Source organism: Ascaphus truei, chromosome 8 (assembly GCF_040206685.1).
Source record: "Ascaphus truei isolate aAscTru1 chromosome 8, aAscTru1.hap1, whole genome shotgun sequence".
Classification (NCBI taxonomy): Eukaryota; Metazoa; Chordata; class Amphibia; order Anura; family Ascaphidae; genus Ascaphus; species Ascaphus truei.
The window spans coordinates 64,339,157-64,357,849 of NC_134490.1; the positions used below are offsets into that span (position 1 = coordinate 64,339,157).

General features: G+C 42.4%; 1 protein-coding gene across 1 annotated transcript in view; it reads right to left on the reverse strand.

Moving 5' to 3' along the window:
• Positions 1-8,928: 8,928 nt before the first annotated feature.
• Positions 8,929-18,693, reverse strand: part of ZMAT4 (zinc finger matrin-type 4) — a 207,368-nt gene continuing 197,603 nt past the window's right edge. Inside the window, exon 8 of the mRNA XM_075612366.1 lies at positions 8,929-14,347. Within this exon, the coding sequence (XP_075468481.1) occupies positions 14,220-14,347 (128 nt within the window). The 3' untranslated portion in view covers positions 8,929-14,219. The remainder of the gene's footprint in view (positions 14,348-18,693) is intronic.

The following is an 18,693-nucleotide window of genomic DNA, read 5'->3' on the forward strand; positions in this document are numbered from 1 at the left end:
AAAAAAAAAAAAAGTGTTCACTCTCTGGGTTATTTCATTGGGCGGAAGAAAAAAAATACTTGCATGAATTTGTAGAGGTAGAGAAACTTCCCCACACTTTCTTTACACTTAGGGGCATATTGTAGTAGCTGCGGATTGACCAAAAAAAAAAAAAAGTGCGTGCCTAGCACGTGCATTGTAAGTACTTGTAAAACGTCTTTGTCTTTTGTCACTGTTTTGTAACAGAAATTGTATTTGTGATGGTGATGTTTTTAAATAAAAATCAAAACACCATTTCAGTTCCAAAACGCAAAGAAGTTTGACTTAGAACGCATTTTGGCTATTTGCACTTCTATATTTATAGTAACTGTGAATTCCGTGTGTGAGCGTCACTGTATGTGTGCGCGCATCAGTCACTGTGTGTCCGCGCGTCAGTCAGTGTGTGTGCGTGTCAGCATTATGTGTGCACACGTCTGTATGTGTCACTGTGTGTGTCAGTCAGTATGTGAGTCAGTGTGTGTGTCACTGTGTGTGTATCACTGTGTGACTGTGTGTGTCTTCCAAGTGTGGCGCTAGGGTGGAGGGTGCGCTCACCATGTCCCGCAGGCTCTCCCAGACCCCCTCCTCCCCCCCTTCTCCCTCCAGCGGAGCTGCGGGGACATGGCGCATCTCCTGGGCGAAGAGATCTCGGGGGAGCCGGGGCAAATGACACTGTGTGCTCGGTACGGTGGGAGAGTGTGTGTGTGTCATCCAGGGGACCCAGCCCCGCTGCCTTACACCTCATTACCAGACACGAGCTGTCCAAGTACCCCGTCCTGGAGCAACCCCCCCTTTCTCCTCCCCCTGATGGCACCTCGGGGACAGCCCCCGTCCGAAGAGGAGGAGATCTCGGGTGAGCCGGGCACAGAAGTTTGTGGGGGTGTCCCCTCTCCGGTGACTGGTGGGAGCGGACAACACTGACGTCGCTAATGGCCTTTTCTGCCAGCAGTGACGTCATTTCCGAGACTGTACTTCCATCACCATCAAGGCATTTTACTGCCAGAGAAATGTTCATGTGGTAGGTGCCGGTAAAGAAGTTTCATTTCAAAAAGGCTGAAACTTGCATTTTTCGATGGAATTCTAGTAGCTCCGTTAAGTGTAAAAGGCCAAACTGCTTCAAACAACTAGCACCAAATCTTCTCGCCACTGTAAAGATTGAAGATAGGTGATGCTAGCTAGCAAACAACATAGTGGGAGACCCCACTGCTCAAAAGTGGGTACTAGTGTCAGGCCCAACAAGATCAGAACCCACAACCTCTGCTAATCTGGGCAGCAGCTCTAGCATTGAACTAAACCAGATGCTGAGAAATTCTACCGTCACTGCATACGTTTGAGCTCTACTCACACCTGTAGCCCCCTCCCCCTGTCTTCCTTTAAAAACAGACCACTTCCACTTTCTGGTTGTCATTTCAATGGGCTTCATGCACAAAAAGGACCATGCTTGAGAACCCTGAGAGACACGTGACAGTGAACTTTCCCAGCATTTCCCGAGGCTGGCACCACATTTCAATTGCTGAATAAATCAAAGAGACACCTGATGATGCCATGTCCTACCCCTTGTTTTGAAAGGAGGGAGACGGAGTAGGGGGTAGACTACTTTTTATTGGACCAACAAGTCGTTGATATTTTACAAGCTTTCAAACCTCTCACGGTCCGTCATTGGGTATGAAAGGTTCAAGAGCTTGTAACATATCAACTACCTCCTTTGTTACTACATGGAAGAAAGGACCGACACGGCTACCCCCACCCTTATTTGCCTGTTTTGGAAAGGAGCATTGCTTACAGGCAGTTTTATTTTCTCAGCCACCAGTAAGAAAGTTCCTATAGGCAGATAAGAGGAACATCAGGGTGGAAGAATGTGCTCCATTTTTCAAACTGATGTAACTAAGTGGTCAGTCTTGAATAACTTTATTCATTCTTGAATCATTGATACAGATGGAGTATTTTAAGAATTAAAATGGAAAATTATTCCATCTGGAATGTTAAAATGGAAGGGATAAACGAGCTTTTATGGCATATAACGGCTTATTTTGATGAAGCAATTTACTTAATGAAGATATGCAATATATGTAAAACAGTCAAAAAATACTGTATGTCCTTGCCGCTTCTAAGCATGGCAAGGTAAGGGTGTTACCTAAGCGACTACTGAGGCATCTACAACCAGTCTTGTAAAACATTACACTGACTCAAAAATTACATTGGGGGAAACAATCATCACAAAACGTTACATTATTTGGTATCTGGTCTCTGCCTTTAAGAAATGAGAGAGAGAAATCCTGCCAGAAAACCTGTAACACTATGTCAGCCACTTCATGGGAATCTGGTTCACTGTCCTATTTCTTTGATATATATATATATATATATATATATATATATATATATATATATATATATATATATATATATATATATATATATATATACACTGGCGACACACTTTATTCGAGCTCGGCTAGTCCCACGAATTCGGGTATACCCGGGTGTATTGAGGTTTGTGACTGTTTTCTGCCCGAGTGCATTGAGTTATTTTCCAGGCAGGGATTGAAGCATTTTATTCCCTCTGGCTGCAATACTGCACAGTATATATATATATACTGCATTACAATTCATGAATTTATGCCATCTGGTAGACACGCGAAGCATTGCAGCCTATTAAATCCTAATCATTATCATTTAACAGATCAGCCGCCCATCAGCCAGGCATGAACCCAGGCTGGGAAGGCAAATGCAACGGGGCTTGTCAGAGGTGAGGAGCGGCGCATTCCAGGTATCTGCCAGGTACATACCGGGTATTTCCTCGAATAAAGTGTGTCGGTGCAGTATATTGAGGCAAAAAGTGACACTGTGTGCTCATTTGCATGTCATTTCCCAGAATCCCTTGCTGCAGTGGAGGTGCTGTATGCTGGGTGATAATGGGGAGGGGTGGGGTTGCGGACCTGCCTAAGACATGCAGATGAGCATACAGTTGTATTTGCATATTTGCTTTCCTGTGGAGGGTTTTTGTCACTTTTTTTACTCACCATAACTTAACTCAGTATTATGTATATATATATATATATATATATATATATATATATATATATATATATTTTTTTTTTCTTTTTTCGTTGCAGACGTGTACCTGTTTATTTCAATACAGACTTCTTTGGATTATACCACGTTGGTTGCTGTCTCCTTACTGGTCTTTGGGCTGGTTTGTATGTTATGTGGATCCCTATGGGACTAGCAACTGCCTTTTGTTTTACATCAGAGTGCTGACTGTTTGATCTTTGATATATATATATATATATATATATATATATATATATATATATATTTTTTTTTCTTTTTTCGTTGCAGACCCATTTTATAGCAAAGGCGTTTATACTGTCCACTAAGAGCAATTCTCTTTGCAGTTTGCTTTTATGATTTGTGTCTTCTACAGACATGTCCAAAAAAACAAAAAGAGCTTGCACTCACCATTAGCGTACTTGTTATGCACTGGTGCTCAGATCCACTGCCGTGAAATGTTTGTAAATATAACGTGTAACCTCTGTTCATTTAATGTAACCATGTATTGTCATCATAACTCTGTGCCCGGGACACATTTGAAAACCAGAGGTAACTCTCAATGTATTATTTCCTGGTAAAACATTTAAAAAATAATAAAATATACCCAGAAACCATATGTAGATTTATGCTTTAAAAGTATTGTCATCCCCATGCAGATAGTGGCGGCAGTGCACTGTTAGACATCTTTTACTGCAACGTTTCTTAATTAAAAAAAAGAAAAATAATTTTTACCTCAATGTGATGATCCATTCCTCCCATTCCTAGCTCAATTAAAGACGTATAAACATGGAATTTGACATCAGATAAGAACCACTTCATCCACTTAGTCTGCCCATTAACCAATGTATAGATGACCTATAGTATACCTCTGAGAGTAATCGGATTTGATAGCCAACGGGTTTTGTGGTTCAGCAGTTCCATTGTAAAACCTGCTTTTCATGAAGTCAGTATGAAGTATGTTGTGCAGAATTTGTGTTTAAAGCACCACCGACCAGCGCTATCTAACCACCGACCAGCGCTATCTAACCACCGACCAGCGCTATCTAACCACCGACCAGCGCTATCTAACCACCGACCAGTGCTATCTAACCACCGACCAGCGCTATCTAACCACCGACCAGCGCTATCTAACCACCGACCAGCGCTATCTAACCACCGACCAGCGCTATCTAACCACCGACCAGCGCTATCTAACCACCGACCAGCGCTATCTAACCACCGACCAGCGCTATCTAACCACCGACCAGCGCTATCTAACCACCGACCAGTGCTATCTAACCACCGACCAGCGCTATCTAACCACCGACCAGCGCTATCTAACCACCGACCAGCGCTATCTAACCACCGACCAGCGCTATCTAACCACCGACCAGTGCTATCTAACCACCGACCAGCGCTATCTAACCACCGACCAGCGCTATCTAACCACCGACCAGCGCTATCTAACCACCGACCAGCGCTATCTAACCACCGACCAGCGGTATCTAACCACCGACCAGTGCTATCTAACTACTGGCAAGCGCTATCTAACCACTGACCAGCGGTACCTAACCACCGACCAGCGCTATCTAACCACTGACAAGCGGTACCTAACCACTGACCAGCGCTATCTAACCACCGACCAGCGGTATCTAACCACCAAACAGCGGTACCTAACCACCGACCAGCGCTATCTAACCACCGACCAGCGGTATCTAACTACTGGCAAGCGCAATCTAACCACTGACCAGTGGTACCTAACCACCGACCAGCGCTATCTAACCACCGACCAGTGGTATCTAACCACCGACCAGCGCTATCTAACTACTGGCAAGCGCTATCTAACCACTGACCAGCGGTACCTAACCACCGACCAGCGCTATCTAACCACCGACCAGCGCTATCTAACCACCGACCAGCGGTACCTAACCACCGACCAGCGCTACCTAACCACGACATGCGCTATCTAACCACCGACCAGCGCTATCTAACCACCGACCAGCGCTATCTAACCACGACCAGCGCTATCTAACCACCGACCAGCGCTATCTAACCACCGACCAGCGCTATCTAACCACTGACCAGCGCTAACCACTGACCAGCGCTATCTAACCACCGACCAGCGCTATCTAACCACTGACCAGCGCTAACCACTGACCAGCGCTATCTAACCACCGACCAGCGCTATCTAACCACTGACCAGCGCTAACCACCGACCAGCGCTATCTAACCACCGACCAGCGCTATCTAACTACTGACCAGCGGTGCCTAACCACTGACCAGCGCTATCTAACCACTGACCAGCGCTATCTAACCACCGACCAGTGCTATCTAACCACTGACCAGCGCTATCTAACCACCGACCAGTGCTATCTTACTACTGGCAAGCACTATATAACCACTGACCAGCGATACCTTCACCGACCAGCGCTATCTAACCACCGACCAGCGGTACCTAACCACCGACCAATGCTATCTAACCACCGTCCAGCGATATCTAACCACCGACCAGCGCTATCTAACCACCGACCAGCGCTATCTAACCACGACCAGCGCTATCTAACCACCGACAAGCGCTATCTAACCACCGTCCAGCGATATCTAACCACCGACCAGCGGTACCTAACCACCGACCAGAGCTATCTAACCATGACCAGCGCTATCTAACCACCGACAAGCGCTATCTAACCACCGTCCAGCGATATCTAACCACCGACCAGCGCTATCTAACCACGACCAGCGCTATCTAACCACCGACCAGCGATATCTAACCACCGACCAGCGATATCTAACCACGACCAGCGATATCTAACCACCGACCAGTGATATCTAACCACGACCAGCGCTATATAACCACCGACCAGCGATATCTAACCACGACCAGCGCTATCTAACCACCGACCAGTGCTATCTTACTACTGGCAAGCACTATCTAACCACTGACCAGCGGTACCTAACCACCGACCAGCGGTACCTAACCACCGACCAATGCTATCTAACCACGACCAGCGCTATCTAACCACCGTCCAGGGATATCTAACCACCGACCAGCACTATCTAACCACCGACCAGCGCTATCTAACCACCGACCAGCACTATCTAACCACCGTCCAGCGATATCTAACCACCGACCAGCGGTACCTAACCACCGACCAGCGCTATCTAACCACGACCAGCGCTATCTAACCACCGACAAGCGCTATCTAACCACCGTCCAGCGATATCTAACCACCGACCAGCGCTATCTAACCACAACCAGCGCTATCTAACCACCGACCAGCGATATCTAACCACCGACCAGCGATATCTAACCACGACCAGCGATATCTAACCACCGACCAGTGATATCTAACCACGACCAGCGCTATATAACCACCGACCAGCGATATCTAACCACGACCAGCGATATCTAACCACCGACCAGTGATATCTAATCACGACCAGCGCTATATAACCACCGACCAGCGCTATCTAACCACCGACCAGCACTGTCTAACCACCGACTAGCGCTAACCACTGACCAGTGCTATCTAACCACCGACTAGCGCTAACCACTGACCAGCGCTACCTAACCGCCGACCAGCATTATCTAACAACTAACCAGCGCTATCTAACCACCAACCAGCGCTATCAAACCACCGACTAGCGCTACCTAACCACTGTCCAGCACTATCTACCGCCGACCAGCGCTATTTTACCACCGACCAGCGCTATCTAACCACCAACCAGCACTATCTAACCACCAACTAGCGCAATCTAACCACCGACCAGCGCTACCTAACCACCGACCAGAGGTATCTAACCACTGGGCCATACAGTTCTTTTCTGGTCTTCATAGTCCGGAAAATCCCTTCGCTGACCTTTCTTCTCTCGCAGGTTTGGATATTAAAAGTTGTAATTATTCTCCTGATGAAAATACTACATTACTATCAATGAGAGGACCCCCAGTTCCCGAATTCTTCTGCATAAAAAGGTATTAAAGACACCTGCTTGTTATCTCCGCCATATTTGCACTAAAATCAAACTTAACCTATGACGTTTTGAAACTCTTCAATAAAACATCCCATTTAACAAAAAGAACATAAAGCAAAACACATCAAAGCGCCACACATGTCTATCCACGTATATACAGCCGAGATAGTGAGCCAGCGTCTTGTTAGTACCTAAGGAAGTGGTGCGGGGAAGGGGGGGGGGGAGGGCGGAGGGCGGGGAGATGTTCTCCCGAAACATTGGGCAGTGTTGTTTTGTGCTATTGGTGTTTCTATGTGCAGCCATAATGAGGCTATTAACGGGGTTTTTAGTAACGATTTATATTTTAATGAAGAAGAGAGTGCTGACATTGTGTGCTGATTGAAGTTGAAAGGAAGCGACCGATCACATCCGTTTCCTGTGGTGTATTTACAGTATTTTAACATTGCGTAGGTCCGAAACAAAAAAAACCACACAACGTTACAGCGGTATCACCCCAAAACATGTTTTTGTGTACCTATGCCAAGGTAAAATCAACGGCACAAAGATGGTGAATTGCACAATCCTGTGCAGCGGTCTCCTCTTCACTGATACAGGGGTGGGCAACTCCAGTCCTCAATGGCCACCAACAGGTCAGGTTTTCAGGATATCCCTGCTTCAGCACAGGTGACTCAGTGGCTCAGTCGAACTGAGCCACCAATGCTGAAGCAGGGATATCCTGAAAAGCTGACTTGTTGGTGGCCCTTGAGGACTCGAGTTGCCCACCCCTGCTGCAATAACTTTTAGGCTGCAACAGGACACCGAAGCACAGGGAAACTGAATAGTCGCTACACTGTTATTCATGCTATAAATGCTGACATCATGCTAAAGTGCCAACAATATCTACATTCAGCAGTTGCCATTGTCCTGAGCTCCGAAAAGTGAAACATTGCTTGTGTGTCATTGAGCTCACAGATTTGTAAGGCCAATGTACAGTATGTGCCTTGAAGCTGTATTTGTAAAAATCTGTTTTGTTGTACACTAAACCATGTATTAAACCAGGGGTGCCCAAACTTCCCCCCCCCCCCTCCTCCCCTTCATCTCTTACCTTGTCTCCGGAGTCAAATGACGCCACAGGGTCATTTAAAACAAATATAATTACTGCGCTTCTCTGTATAAGGAGCATGCAGCTAGTGAAGGAATTGACCATACAAATGTGCAAAACAGAAAGAGAATCCCTGCGCTTCTCCCTTTGGGATAGCAATCAATGGGGAATGTGTATATATATGTATGGTGTAAATACCTATAAGAAAAAAGTAGACTTTTGGTATAGATCCTTTGATCCGTTGATCTTTTTTCTTATAGGTATTTACACCATACATATATATACAAATTTCCCATTGATTGCTATCCCAAAGGGAGAAGCGCATGGATTCTCTTTCTGTTTTGCCACAGGGTCATGTGACATCGCGTTGCAATGGTGACGCGCCGTCTGAAACAAGATAACAGAACTTACAGAGGCCTCGGGCAGCCCCCCGACATTTAATTGAAATGCTTTGGAGAAGAGCGCGGGGCCTCTGTAAGCGCAGCGCCTCACCCAGAAAATCTCACGCCCCCCAGTCTCCGCACCCCTGCACTAGACCATGTCTGAGACATATGCTTTTACCATAATGCATTTCCTATTTTTATTGCTAGGTGGAAATTCTGATTTCAAACAAATTAGTACACATAATTCGGACTTCTGTAGAAAATGTATTGAACAGAGGCAACACACATACACACACACACATACGACTGGATGCACAATTGTGTGTGACGCCCTCCTAACATAACACCTGCTCATCATCCTTTAATCCTCATAAATGATGCACAATCGCAACCACAAGTTGTAAAACTTGATACCATTAATAATGCAGCATTACAATAACAGCATTACAGTGTTTTCACTTATTTTTATTTATTGTCAATTCTTTTGCACACACATTTGTTTTACAAATATCCAGATACATGAGGGCCACGGGTATCGGACAGAGTTTTGCAGAGTTTCCAGAGTGTAACACAAACTAAAAGTGCCATACTGAACAAACAATAACACTATTTTGTTGAGTGCAGTAAGGAATAAGATGTTACAGGACACAACAGGTGTACAATAGTGTAAGAAACTTGAAAGTAGTAGTTCCCCGCTCCCCGTTTTTTGTTTTTAACATTGGTGGGAAGCAGGGAATTCCGGGAGCTGAACCGTGTTAAATTAGGCTCCGGCGGCCCACTGGTTCCTGAGACACTTACCAGGAACGTGAGTGCCGGTGCATCCTGGTTGTTTAAATCCACGTTAGTTTATTTTGCTCATCTTTGAGTAAGAGTTACATGGACAATATCTTAATGGTGAATTAATGGTGCCATCTCGTAAAAGAACACTATGAGAATACACACGGATTCTAAGCATTCTTAAAAATATGCATTTTCATTTTGACCTTATTTGTTAGAAATCGTATAATACTATGCACTTAACAACTCAACGCCAGAAACATTATTTCTGAGGAGGTGGAACAGTATCTATTTTTACACTCCCCACCACCCCTCGAAAAATAAACATCTAAAAGTAATTAGCAGATACCTCTCTGAAGCAATAAATGAAACAATCTCTATACAAAAAGCGTCACCCAAAAAAATATATTTTTATAGATTGCACCTTTTACTGTAAAAGGTAATATACTGGTATTCATAGTTTGGCTTTCACATTGCTTGAGGTATGTGGGGTAATGTTATGGAAATTTAGCAAGTCATTTGTAATATGTTCAAGCCGCAGTAGAGACTTACGAAACTGTCCCAAATGTGATCGCTACATTTTTCGCGCCTTTTTGTACAAATGTTGCCGTTTCGTGAGATATTTCACTAAGCTTTAAATAGCTAAAAAAAATAGCGCAATCAGTCTTGGATAGTGCAGGAACCTGTGAAATTTCACAACACTGAGATCTAGAACCGGAACTAGGGTTTCAGCGGAAGAGAGGGAAATAGAGACAGAGTTTGGCGGGGCCGGTGCAGAGGGAGTTTGACGGGGCGTTCTGCTCCGAAGCCAGCATCTCCTCCTGCGGCAACGTGTCGCGTCACGTGATGATGTCACGTGATGCACGGGGCCTCTTGCCCGCCCTCACGTCATGTGACGTTGCGTTGTCATGGCGACGTGGCTCATTGACTTTGCATTGTCATGGCGATGCATCGTCACATGGTAGCAGGAGGAGATGCCGACATATCAGAAGCCCCTGGCCCAGCAACCACAGTTTTTAAATGTTATGGTGATTCATTTAACCGCCACAACGTTAACCTGGGATTACTGAAGTTGGGCTGGGGAAGATCGAGGGGCCTCCGTAAGCGCGGCGCTAGCTGTAGTCGCACCGATAGCAGCGCCATCAACTCGTTCTGCTGTGATAGCGCAATCCGGCGGGAAAGCTCCTTGACATCAATGGGTCTTTCCGTGTGGCAGTGTCAAATTGGCACTATTGGAGCTTGCAGAATAAGTGCCGGAAATTTATATAACTTAAAAAAAAACCATATCTGTACAACACGTGATGCGATACCTGGGAAATAAGCAAATTTACATATGCAAAAAATAATATTTATACATGCAAATAGGCGTATTGCATGTGTCTTCACAGGAATCTCACCAGGTGTGATATTAATTTTGAAGGTATATTGTATAAGTCAGTGGGTTCTCTACTAAATAGGACACACTCCCTCATCCTTCGCTTTTCCAGTTCTCTACTAAATAGGACATGATTGGTTGGTTTCACTCTCGTATTCTGTCAAAACGACATTTTCTGTGCGTCCGTTTTGCCGCAAACATTTTGCAGAACTCTATGCTGCCATTACCAGGAAAGAGGATGAAACGTTATGCGCAAATACTGAATCTTAGACACTGGTTCCTAGAAACCTGTTTTTACTGTACGTTATTACATAAGGTTTCCAATGCTTCTTGGAAAGGAATACCCCCGGTAAGGGGTTCCCTGAAAAATATCCTATTCTTAAGATCCCAGAAGGAATTATGATTTCTACATACCCCATCTTTCAGGAACCTGCATTTAATCTGCCCAAAGTCACTCCTACAAACATTCCATTTTTCAATGTATTGCTATTTTATAAGGCCGCTTGTCTGTGTTTTGAGCATCTGCATAGTAACTTCTGCAATGCATCATGACTATGAAACTTAGACATGCTGCGGAGTTAATTCTAGGAGCATGGCTTGGGTGTGATTAATGTGGGTTGTACACAACACCACCATTTTTTCTGATTTACTAACCCACAAATCTAGAAAACAAAGAAACTCTTTCTTTATTGGAATCTATGTATTTGGCTCAAATCAAATGCTCAAACATAAAAAGTATGTTAATCAAGTTTTTTTACATTTGATGGAGATTGATACCACCTCAGAACAAGCAAAACTCCTTGATCTGTTGACACTAAGGGGCTGATTCTATAAACTTTGAAATGGCTGATCACACCGTGATCTGCAGAAAACTCCTGTTGACTTGAATGGGAACTATCGGGTTATCACAGTACAATCAGCTGATTCGGAGTACATAGAACCAGCCTCTAATAATGCTCTCTGGCCTTTATTCCATAAGCTGTTCGGTTGCTTCCCCATGCTGAATCAGAGAACAGCTCTATTAAAATAAATGGGAGCACAGCTACAGTACCCTTCCAGCACAGGAAAGCCCTTTCACAGCATATAGAATAGTGGCCCTAGTATCAATTTAAGTCCAAAACTGCCTTGATACATATACCCAGCGTCTTATAGGGTAAGCCTTTTTAATAGGCAGTACAATGAAGCATTGCCTCGTGTTTATCAGGTTTTTGTTCCCAGTAAACCTGTCATTAATACTGTAGATTTCAACTAATTGCTATGAGAGAAAACAAAGTATCTGTAGAATATAACGCTCTGCCCAGAACATACTAGAAAACGAGAGGTAACTCTCAATGTATTACTTCCTGGTAAAACATTTTATACATAAAATAAATAAGTATGGTGTGACATGCACAAGCGATTTGCCTTTAGCTGCAGTTACACTTAATACCATCATGTCAAAACTGCACATTTTTAAAATATGTGCTGAAGAAATACACATCAATATTAAAGGTGTAAAATATGGCTCTAGCTACTGAAATACACAAATGAACAAAAACAATGTATGCAGCATTAGTTAAATCACATATTTAATTATCCGTCACTTGTTTCGGCGTCTCGCGTGCCTTTGTCACCATGCTTTTGTCACATGGCTTTTCCTTGATAAAGGCCTGTGAGATGCTGAAACCGGTCTGGCGAGACTTTATTAGACTTCTGTGAAAAATAAACACAATTTTACGGTTTGCCCTCCAGTCTTTCTTTTTTTTTTTTTTTGTTGCTTTTTAAAAATATTTAAAGCAGAACAAACGTGGCTGAAGTCCGTGAAGGCTGAGTGCAGTATGAACTTCGTGGCACCTGGACTTTGAATCGGTGTCCGGAATATGTGTTTGTGGACAGACTATGTGAGTGCCATGCAATGCTTTTAATGTTCTTACAAAGAGGAACAAGTGACTGGTTTCCTAACTGCCTGAGCATGTGTGTACCACAATAATCTTTATGTTGCTCCTCTAACAACTATCCTAAGAGCATTAGAGTGTCAGACGAACTTGGTGACAACTTAATGATACAAGCAATAGTTCCAACTAGAGAGGGGCGAAATCCACCCAAATCCGTTTCCCGAATTTTCGCTAATTTCCAGCAAAATCTGTGTCACAGTGTAAAATCTGCAAACGGATTTGGTCGTTTTGAATCCGCGCAGATTCATTAAAAACCGCTATTGGATACAACCCGTGGACGGATTACTGAATCCGCGGATTGGATTCTACAGATCCGCCCACGGGTTGCGCAATCCGCTGACTGCACTGGTAATAATAATAATAAAAAATCTGCAAAGCGCAAATCGCGCTTTTTGAGTAAGATCCGCTGAAATCCCCGGCCCAAAGGAACCAGCCGATCCGCTGCGGATCCAAATTCGCACCCAAAATTTGCCCATCTTTTGTGCCAACATCTTAGAGTTTATTAATATTCTCTGCTTGTCTCTCTACAAACTTGTCTTTATTCTCCCACAAACTGCCAGCTACACCATGTTTGAAAACAATTACGCTTGAATTTTGAGTAGAAAAAAATACTCTTGTAAATTAGCATGAACGTATTAACCTCAATAATTACAGTGCCCTGATCACATCTCCACTGATCGGTATCGATAGCAATTCAATTGACGGATCACAAAATACTTTATTTCTTCTGCAACATAAATTACTTTAATGTCTCCTCCAACAAAAAACGTTTTCACTCATTTCATTGTGAAAAGTAATATAATATAGTAGATAAGCATAAACAAATCATATTGCACTTGTTTGTACCCCTCAATTCTCCTTTAAGTGTTGTTATATCCATGCTCTACTGGAATCAGTTTATCATTTACACAATCCCACAATGGATACAATTAATACGGTTGACTTGTACACATAATAGCATGTAATACTCTGGGCAGAGGCAATTCCATACCCACACAGTGTCTACTGAATATTAAAATATCCTCTATCATTCCAATGCATAACAACAAAAATTACAGCAGAAACAGTGGGAAAATATGGATTGCCCAAGTGAAATCAGATTTGCTTTTGACCTTTCAGTGCTGATTTACTATTGGTGTTAGCAGTATGTAGAATGTAAAGGGCAAGCAAGATCAGTATTGATAAACTGTCCAAATACTTCTTTTTCTTCTTCGAGCTACAAAACCTTTCATAATGTACTTTTCAAAGATCTCTTTCAAGCTTACGGCACAACTGTTCTTCACCTCCCCCAGATAACACGTGCTATTTAGGAATTTAAAGAAAATGTCTGAAGACCTTATCATTACCTAGTCAGATTTTCAGATAATAAATGTCCTGGGATTATGCTACAAATAAGATGAGTAGTTGTTACGATATAAGAAGCCAGCAGCCTCCTCAAAGCTCTGTGTTTGTGTCACGGATTCCTTGTGGTAATGATGTTAAATGGAACTAGAACAAAATGGCGGGTGGGAGATACTGTACTGCTTCCAAGATGATTCCGTGCTCATTTCTTCAATGTATCCATGTGACATTTAAAAAAAATGAAGCCCTTTCTTGTGCTGTGCTTAATAAAAACAAGTCCGAGTGAATGAAACGGGGCTTGAGACAAGTCAGCACAAAATGTGACTCTCTTCTTCGACCATGATGGAAAAGAAACTGGTTTCCTGTAAACACTCTCCAGAGTCTTCTGTGATTTGTGGTGGACTAAGTGAGCTCCTCCCACTGTCATTGTCTTTTCCTATTGGTGGAACAGAAAACGGAAGAGTTTAAAATCTGAAATCTTGAGAACAGTCAATTATATGAAAGTGTTTTTTGTTGTTTCCATAAAAATTTCTGTAAACCTGTACCTAAAACGCTCTCTATTTCATGCAACATGCACACACTGTATGCAGGGGCTACATTACCACCTTTCTTTATATGTATATGACAACTTCCTATAGCATTTAGCGCATAATTCTTATCATGATGTGGATAGCTCTCCTCACTCTTTATACTGTAATGTTCATCTCTACTGTCAATTTTTGACCATGTAAATACCTACTTAAACCTTGGCCATAGTATCAAGAAATCAGATACCTTGTAGAACAATTCTGTGTGTCTCACTGATATCATTGTCAGTCACAAAAAAAATCAATGAGTCTCACAGATACAACACTTTTCTAATAAAATGGAAGTATTTGGTCCAGAACCCTGAAATCTGACTAATTTCAGCCCTTAGTAGTTGACAACTCTGAGATTGTAACTTCGTAAACAATCCCACATAGCAATGTATTCTCCCTCCCCCCCCCCCCCCAATATTAGTCACTGTGGGGCAGTCTAATTACAACTGTGTAAATAGTAAAGAAATACCAATTTGAATGGGATTTCCAACTAAGGGCAATGGTGGTGCCCATTTCCACCTAAAATTCCAGTTCAATGTACTGGCTTTCTATCTTGATTCTCTCGCAGCCTTGCAGAACATTTCATCGACCTTCCCTGAGGCGACCATGGACCGTTTTCATGTCGGAAGGAGAGACCAGGAGTACTTCTTATCCCAGAGCATTGGTCTATATGCTTAAAAGGCATTCGTTTGTGAGTGTTCTGATTTTATATGTTTTTACATTGTTGAAAGTAAAAACTATTTTGTACTATATACAGTATGTCCTCTTTTCTCTACCACTTGGTTAAGATCCATGTCCTTTTCTATTTAGATGTATTGCACTATTGTGTGTGTTTGTTTTACAACACCCCCTCCGTGTTTTGATCCATCCTTCCTGACCAATTCTCATTCCTTGACCTTGTCCCACAACTCGTGTTGTCAGATGTTGTTGAACCATCACATTATTCTCCACACTGACCCTTTACAATCTTGCTTTCGTCCAGCTCACTCAACCGAGACTGTGCTTACTAAAGTAGCCAATGATCAACTGCACATGAAGAAAAATCCCAAGGTTACTTTTCTCTACTAATCATACTCGATCTCTCTGATGCTTTTGATCACTCTCCTCTTCTTCATATTCTAAACTCTCTTCGTGTCTATAACAAAGCCCTACCCTGGTTCTCATCTTACCTCTCTCATCGCACAATTTCTGTCTCTGTTGCTAACATGTCTAACTCCTCTGTTGAGCTGTCTGATGGTGTTCCCCAAGGCTCTATTCTGGGACTTCTCCTTTTCTCTCTCTACACACTATCACTTGGTGACCTCATCAACACTTTTGGCCTCAGGTATCATCTCTATGCTGGAAATACGCAGATATATCTATCATCCCCTACTCTCACTCATGCAATCCAGACCCAAGTCTCTGATTGTCTCCTGGCTAGATCCTCGTGGATGGTTCCCGCCCCTTAAACTTAATATCTCTACATCTGAGATCCTCATATTTCCCCGTAACTCTAGCCTAATACCCCATTTTTCTATAACCGTATGCAATACTACCATCTATCTAAGCCAAAGTACATTGCCTGTGAGTGACATTTGACTCTTTCTTTCCTTCTCCATTCACATGGCTAAAAATGTGTCACTTTTTCCTCCATAATATTGTGAAGATCCGTCCTTTGTTCTGTCAATCTACTGTTAAAACTCTAATGCATGGCCTTATCCTCTCCTGGATTATTGTAACATACTGCTAATAGGTCTCCCTGCCTCACAATGTTCTCCTTTGCAATCTATCCAACATTCTGCTGCTAGAATAATTTCACTTTCTACCAAAACAGTCTCTGCTCATCTCCTTAATTCCCTCTCCTGGCTTCCCAACAAGTTTCAGATCACCTACAAAGTGCTCCTCACCTTTTTAAAGCTCTCCACTCATCTGCTCTGTCCTACATATCAGCTTTGATATCCTGCTATGCCCATGCTCGTCTCCTGCATTCTACCCATAACTGTCTCTTCTTCACCCCTTTTACCTCTACTGCTCTCTCTCGCCTTAAACCTTTTTCCCTCATTGCACCTTACCTGTGGCTCCTTCACCTGCACCCTCACCCTTCGTATACCCTAAGCACCTTCTCTCCCCACCTTTAAGTCAAGCCATAAAACTCGTCTCTTAAATGAAGCGTTTCAATATCATAGACTCGTGGCTACTGTCCCACACCCAGCTACCATTGTGGCCAAGGCTTGCCATCTACTGCACTTATGCCCTCACCTGCTGCCTCTGTACCACTTACATTGTAAGCTCTCCGGGGCAGGGATTTCCTTTCCTATTGTTTGATTTCACTTGTTGAATATATTTTATTATTATAATTCCTTGTACTGTATTGTCTCTTTTGTAAAGCACTGTGGGCGCTACAGTATATAAATAAAGATATACATACATACATACATTGTAAACTAATCAAATAAAGCAAAGGCAGATCATCTAACCCCAAATCCAAGGTTTCTTCTGGGATTCTCAGGTGCTGCATCATATTAGCAGGACATATTGTTGACTGGAACGGTACAACATACTGTACTGTATTATTTTTGTTGTGAGCGCTTAGTGGTTTGAGTTTGATCAGAACCAGGATTCATACCCCATCCAAAAAGACCCATCTTAAAAGGGAGCTCAATATTATGCCCTTTAAAGCACATGTCCAATACGAACCATAGTTTTTATTTGCTACTTTTAATTACATTTTAATTTCTACTTATAAAGGCACACATTCTGCGGTAGAGTGTTCACATGGTAACAACCTCTGTTTGTTTCTAACTTGCTCCTTTTCACCAAGCAGCACAGAGCTGTTTACCATAGAAACATCAAAGAGAATGATCAGAAAAACGTTCTCTTATCCTGAGCTTTTCTTTCAATTAGATTGTGCGTCAGCCTAGATGGCTATTAATTCTACGCAGGTCAAGTCTGCTTATTATACAGTATATTTCTCAACCTCTCATGTGTAGTATTCACAGTCACCTATTCTCACCACTCTAATAGACAGGAGTGAGATAACAGAGATATTAGCATTACAATAGGCCAATCTTACTGCAGTGATTTATGCAAATGTATTCTCTATATTATACTTCACCAATAAATGAAATAACAGTATTAGGCAGGGCATTTTGTAGTGGGTTAAAATATTAAGCCTATATCTTTCAAAGATGTACTGTATGCAACAATGTAAAATGTTTCCATCTACAACATCGAAGTATCTTGGTTATAGTTGTTACCCTTTGCTTTCATTTTAATAATGCAAAAGAGGTATATTGAATAATGAAGGTTTCTCGGCTGCTCTTTCTGTCTGCCCTGGGTTTAATGCACTATACAAGCATCAATGTAGAGAAGCTCAATCTAGATGAGACTTTTTAGGTATGAATTTATACAGCTAATATAACTGATCAAAATGGGGAATTGAACTATAACATTCTTTTTAATGGGAAAAAAATCTTCTGGCAGAAGAAAAAACACCGAAGGTAATTTCAGCGCAGGAGAAAGAAAATGGGTGAAATAATATAAATTCCCTCCATATTAAATATTATATTTTATTAGACAAAATTTACATGAGAGTTTTGAAATCACATAATAGTGTAATTAGAGGGTTTGGGCAGGGCTGGTACTGTATAATAATCACGGCCCAAAGACTAGCACCGTATCAAAAAGCATTAAAAGAGAATGTTTTGCTGTAGTGAAGTTAAGCTGAATACTATGCAGGTATAGTTTAAAAGATTTAACAAAAAAATGTAGAAGAATCTCAAAACCTTAAAACGTATCATGTAAATGGTCGTGATATATCATACACGTGGTGATAAATACAGATTACAAAATAGGATACATTCTACATATACGAAAAATATTGCACTGGTATCAAAAATATCAGAATTGAATACGAGTATTTCTTGATAACTTTCTATCCAGCGCTGATACTGAATGGCTATGATTAGATTTATTTTCTCACTGAACACAGAGCGAGCCGCGCTTTCCATAATAAAAACTACTTGTGTGTGACTGCTCAGGATGGAATTACTAAGGCTTGTCACACTGTCTAATGGTCATATTGTCCCATATAAATAAATCTATATAGCAGAGTGTCTATGCACGTGTTCTATTATGAAACGGTTTAAAGATACATGAGAGAGAGAGAGATCACTTATAGTGAACAAACCTTTTGAAACCTGATACTGTGTGTACTGTAGGTCAA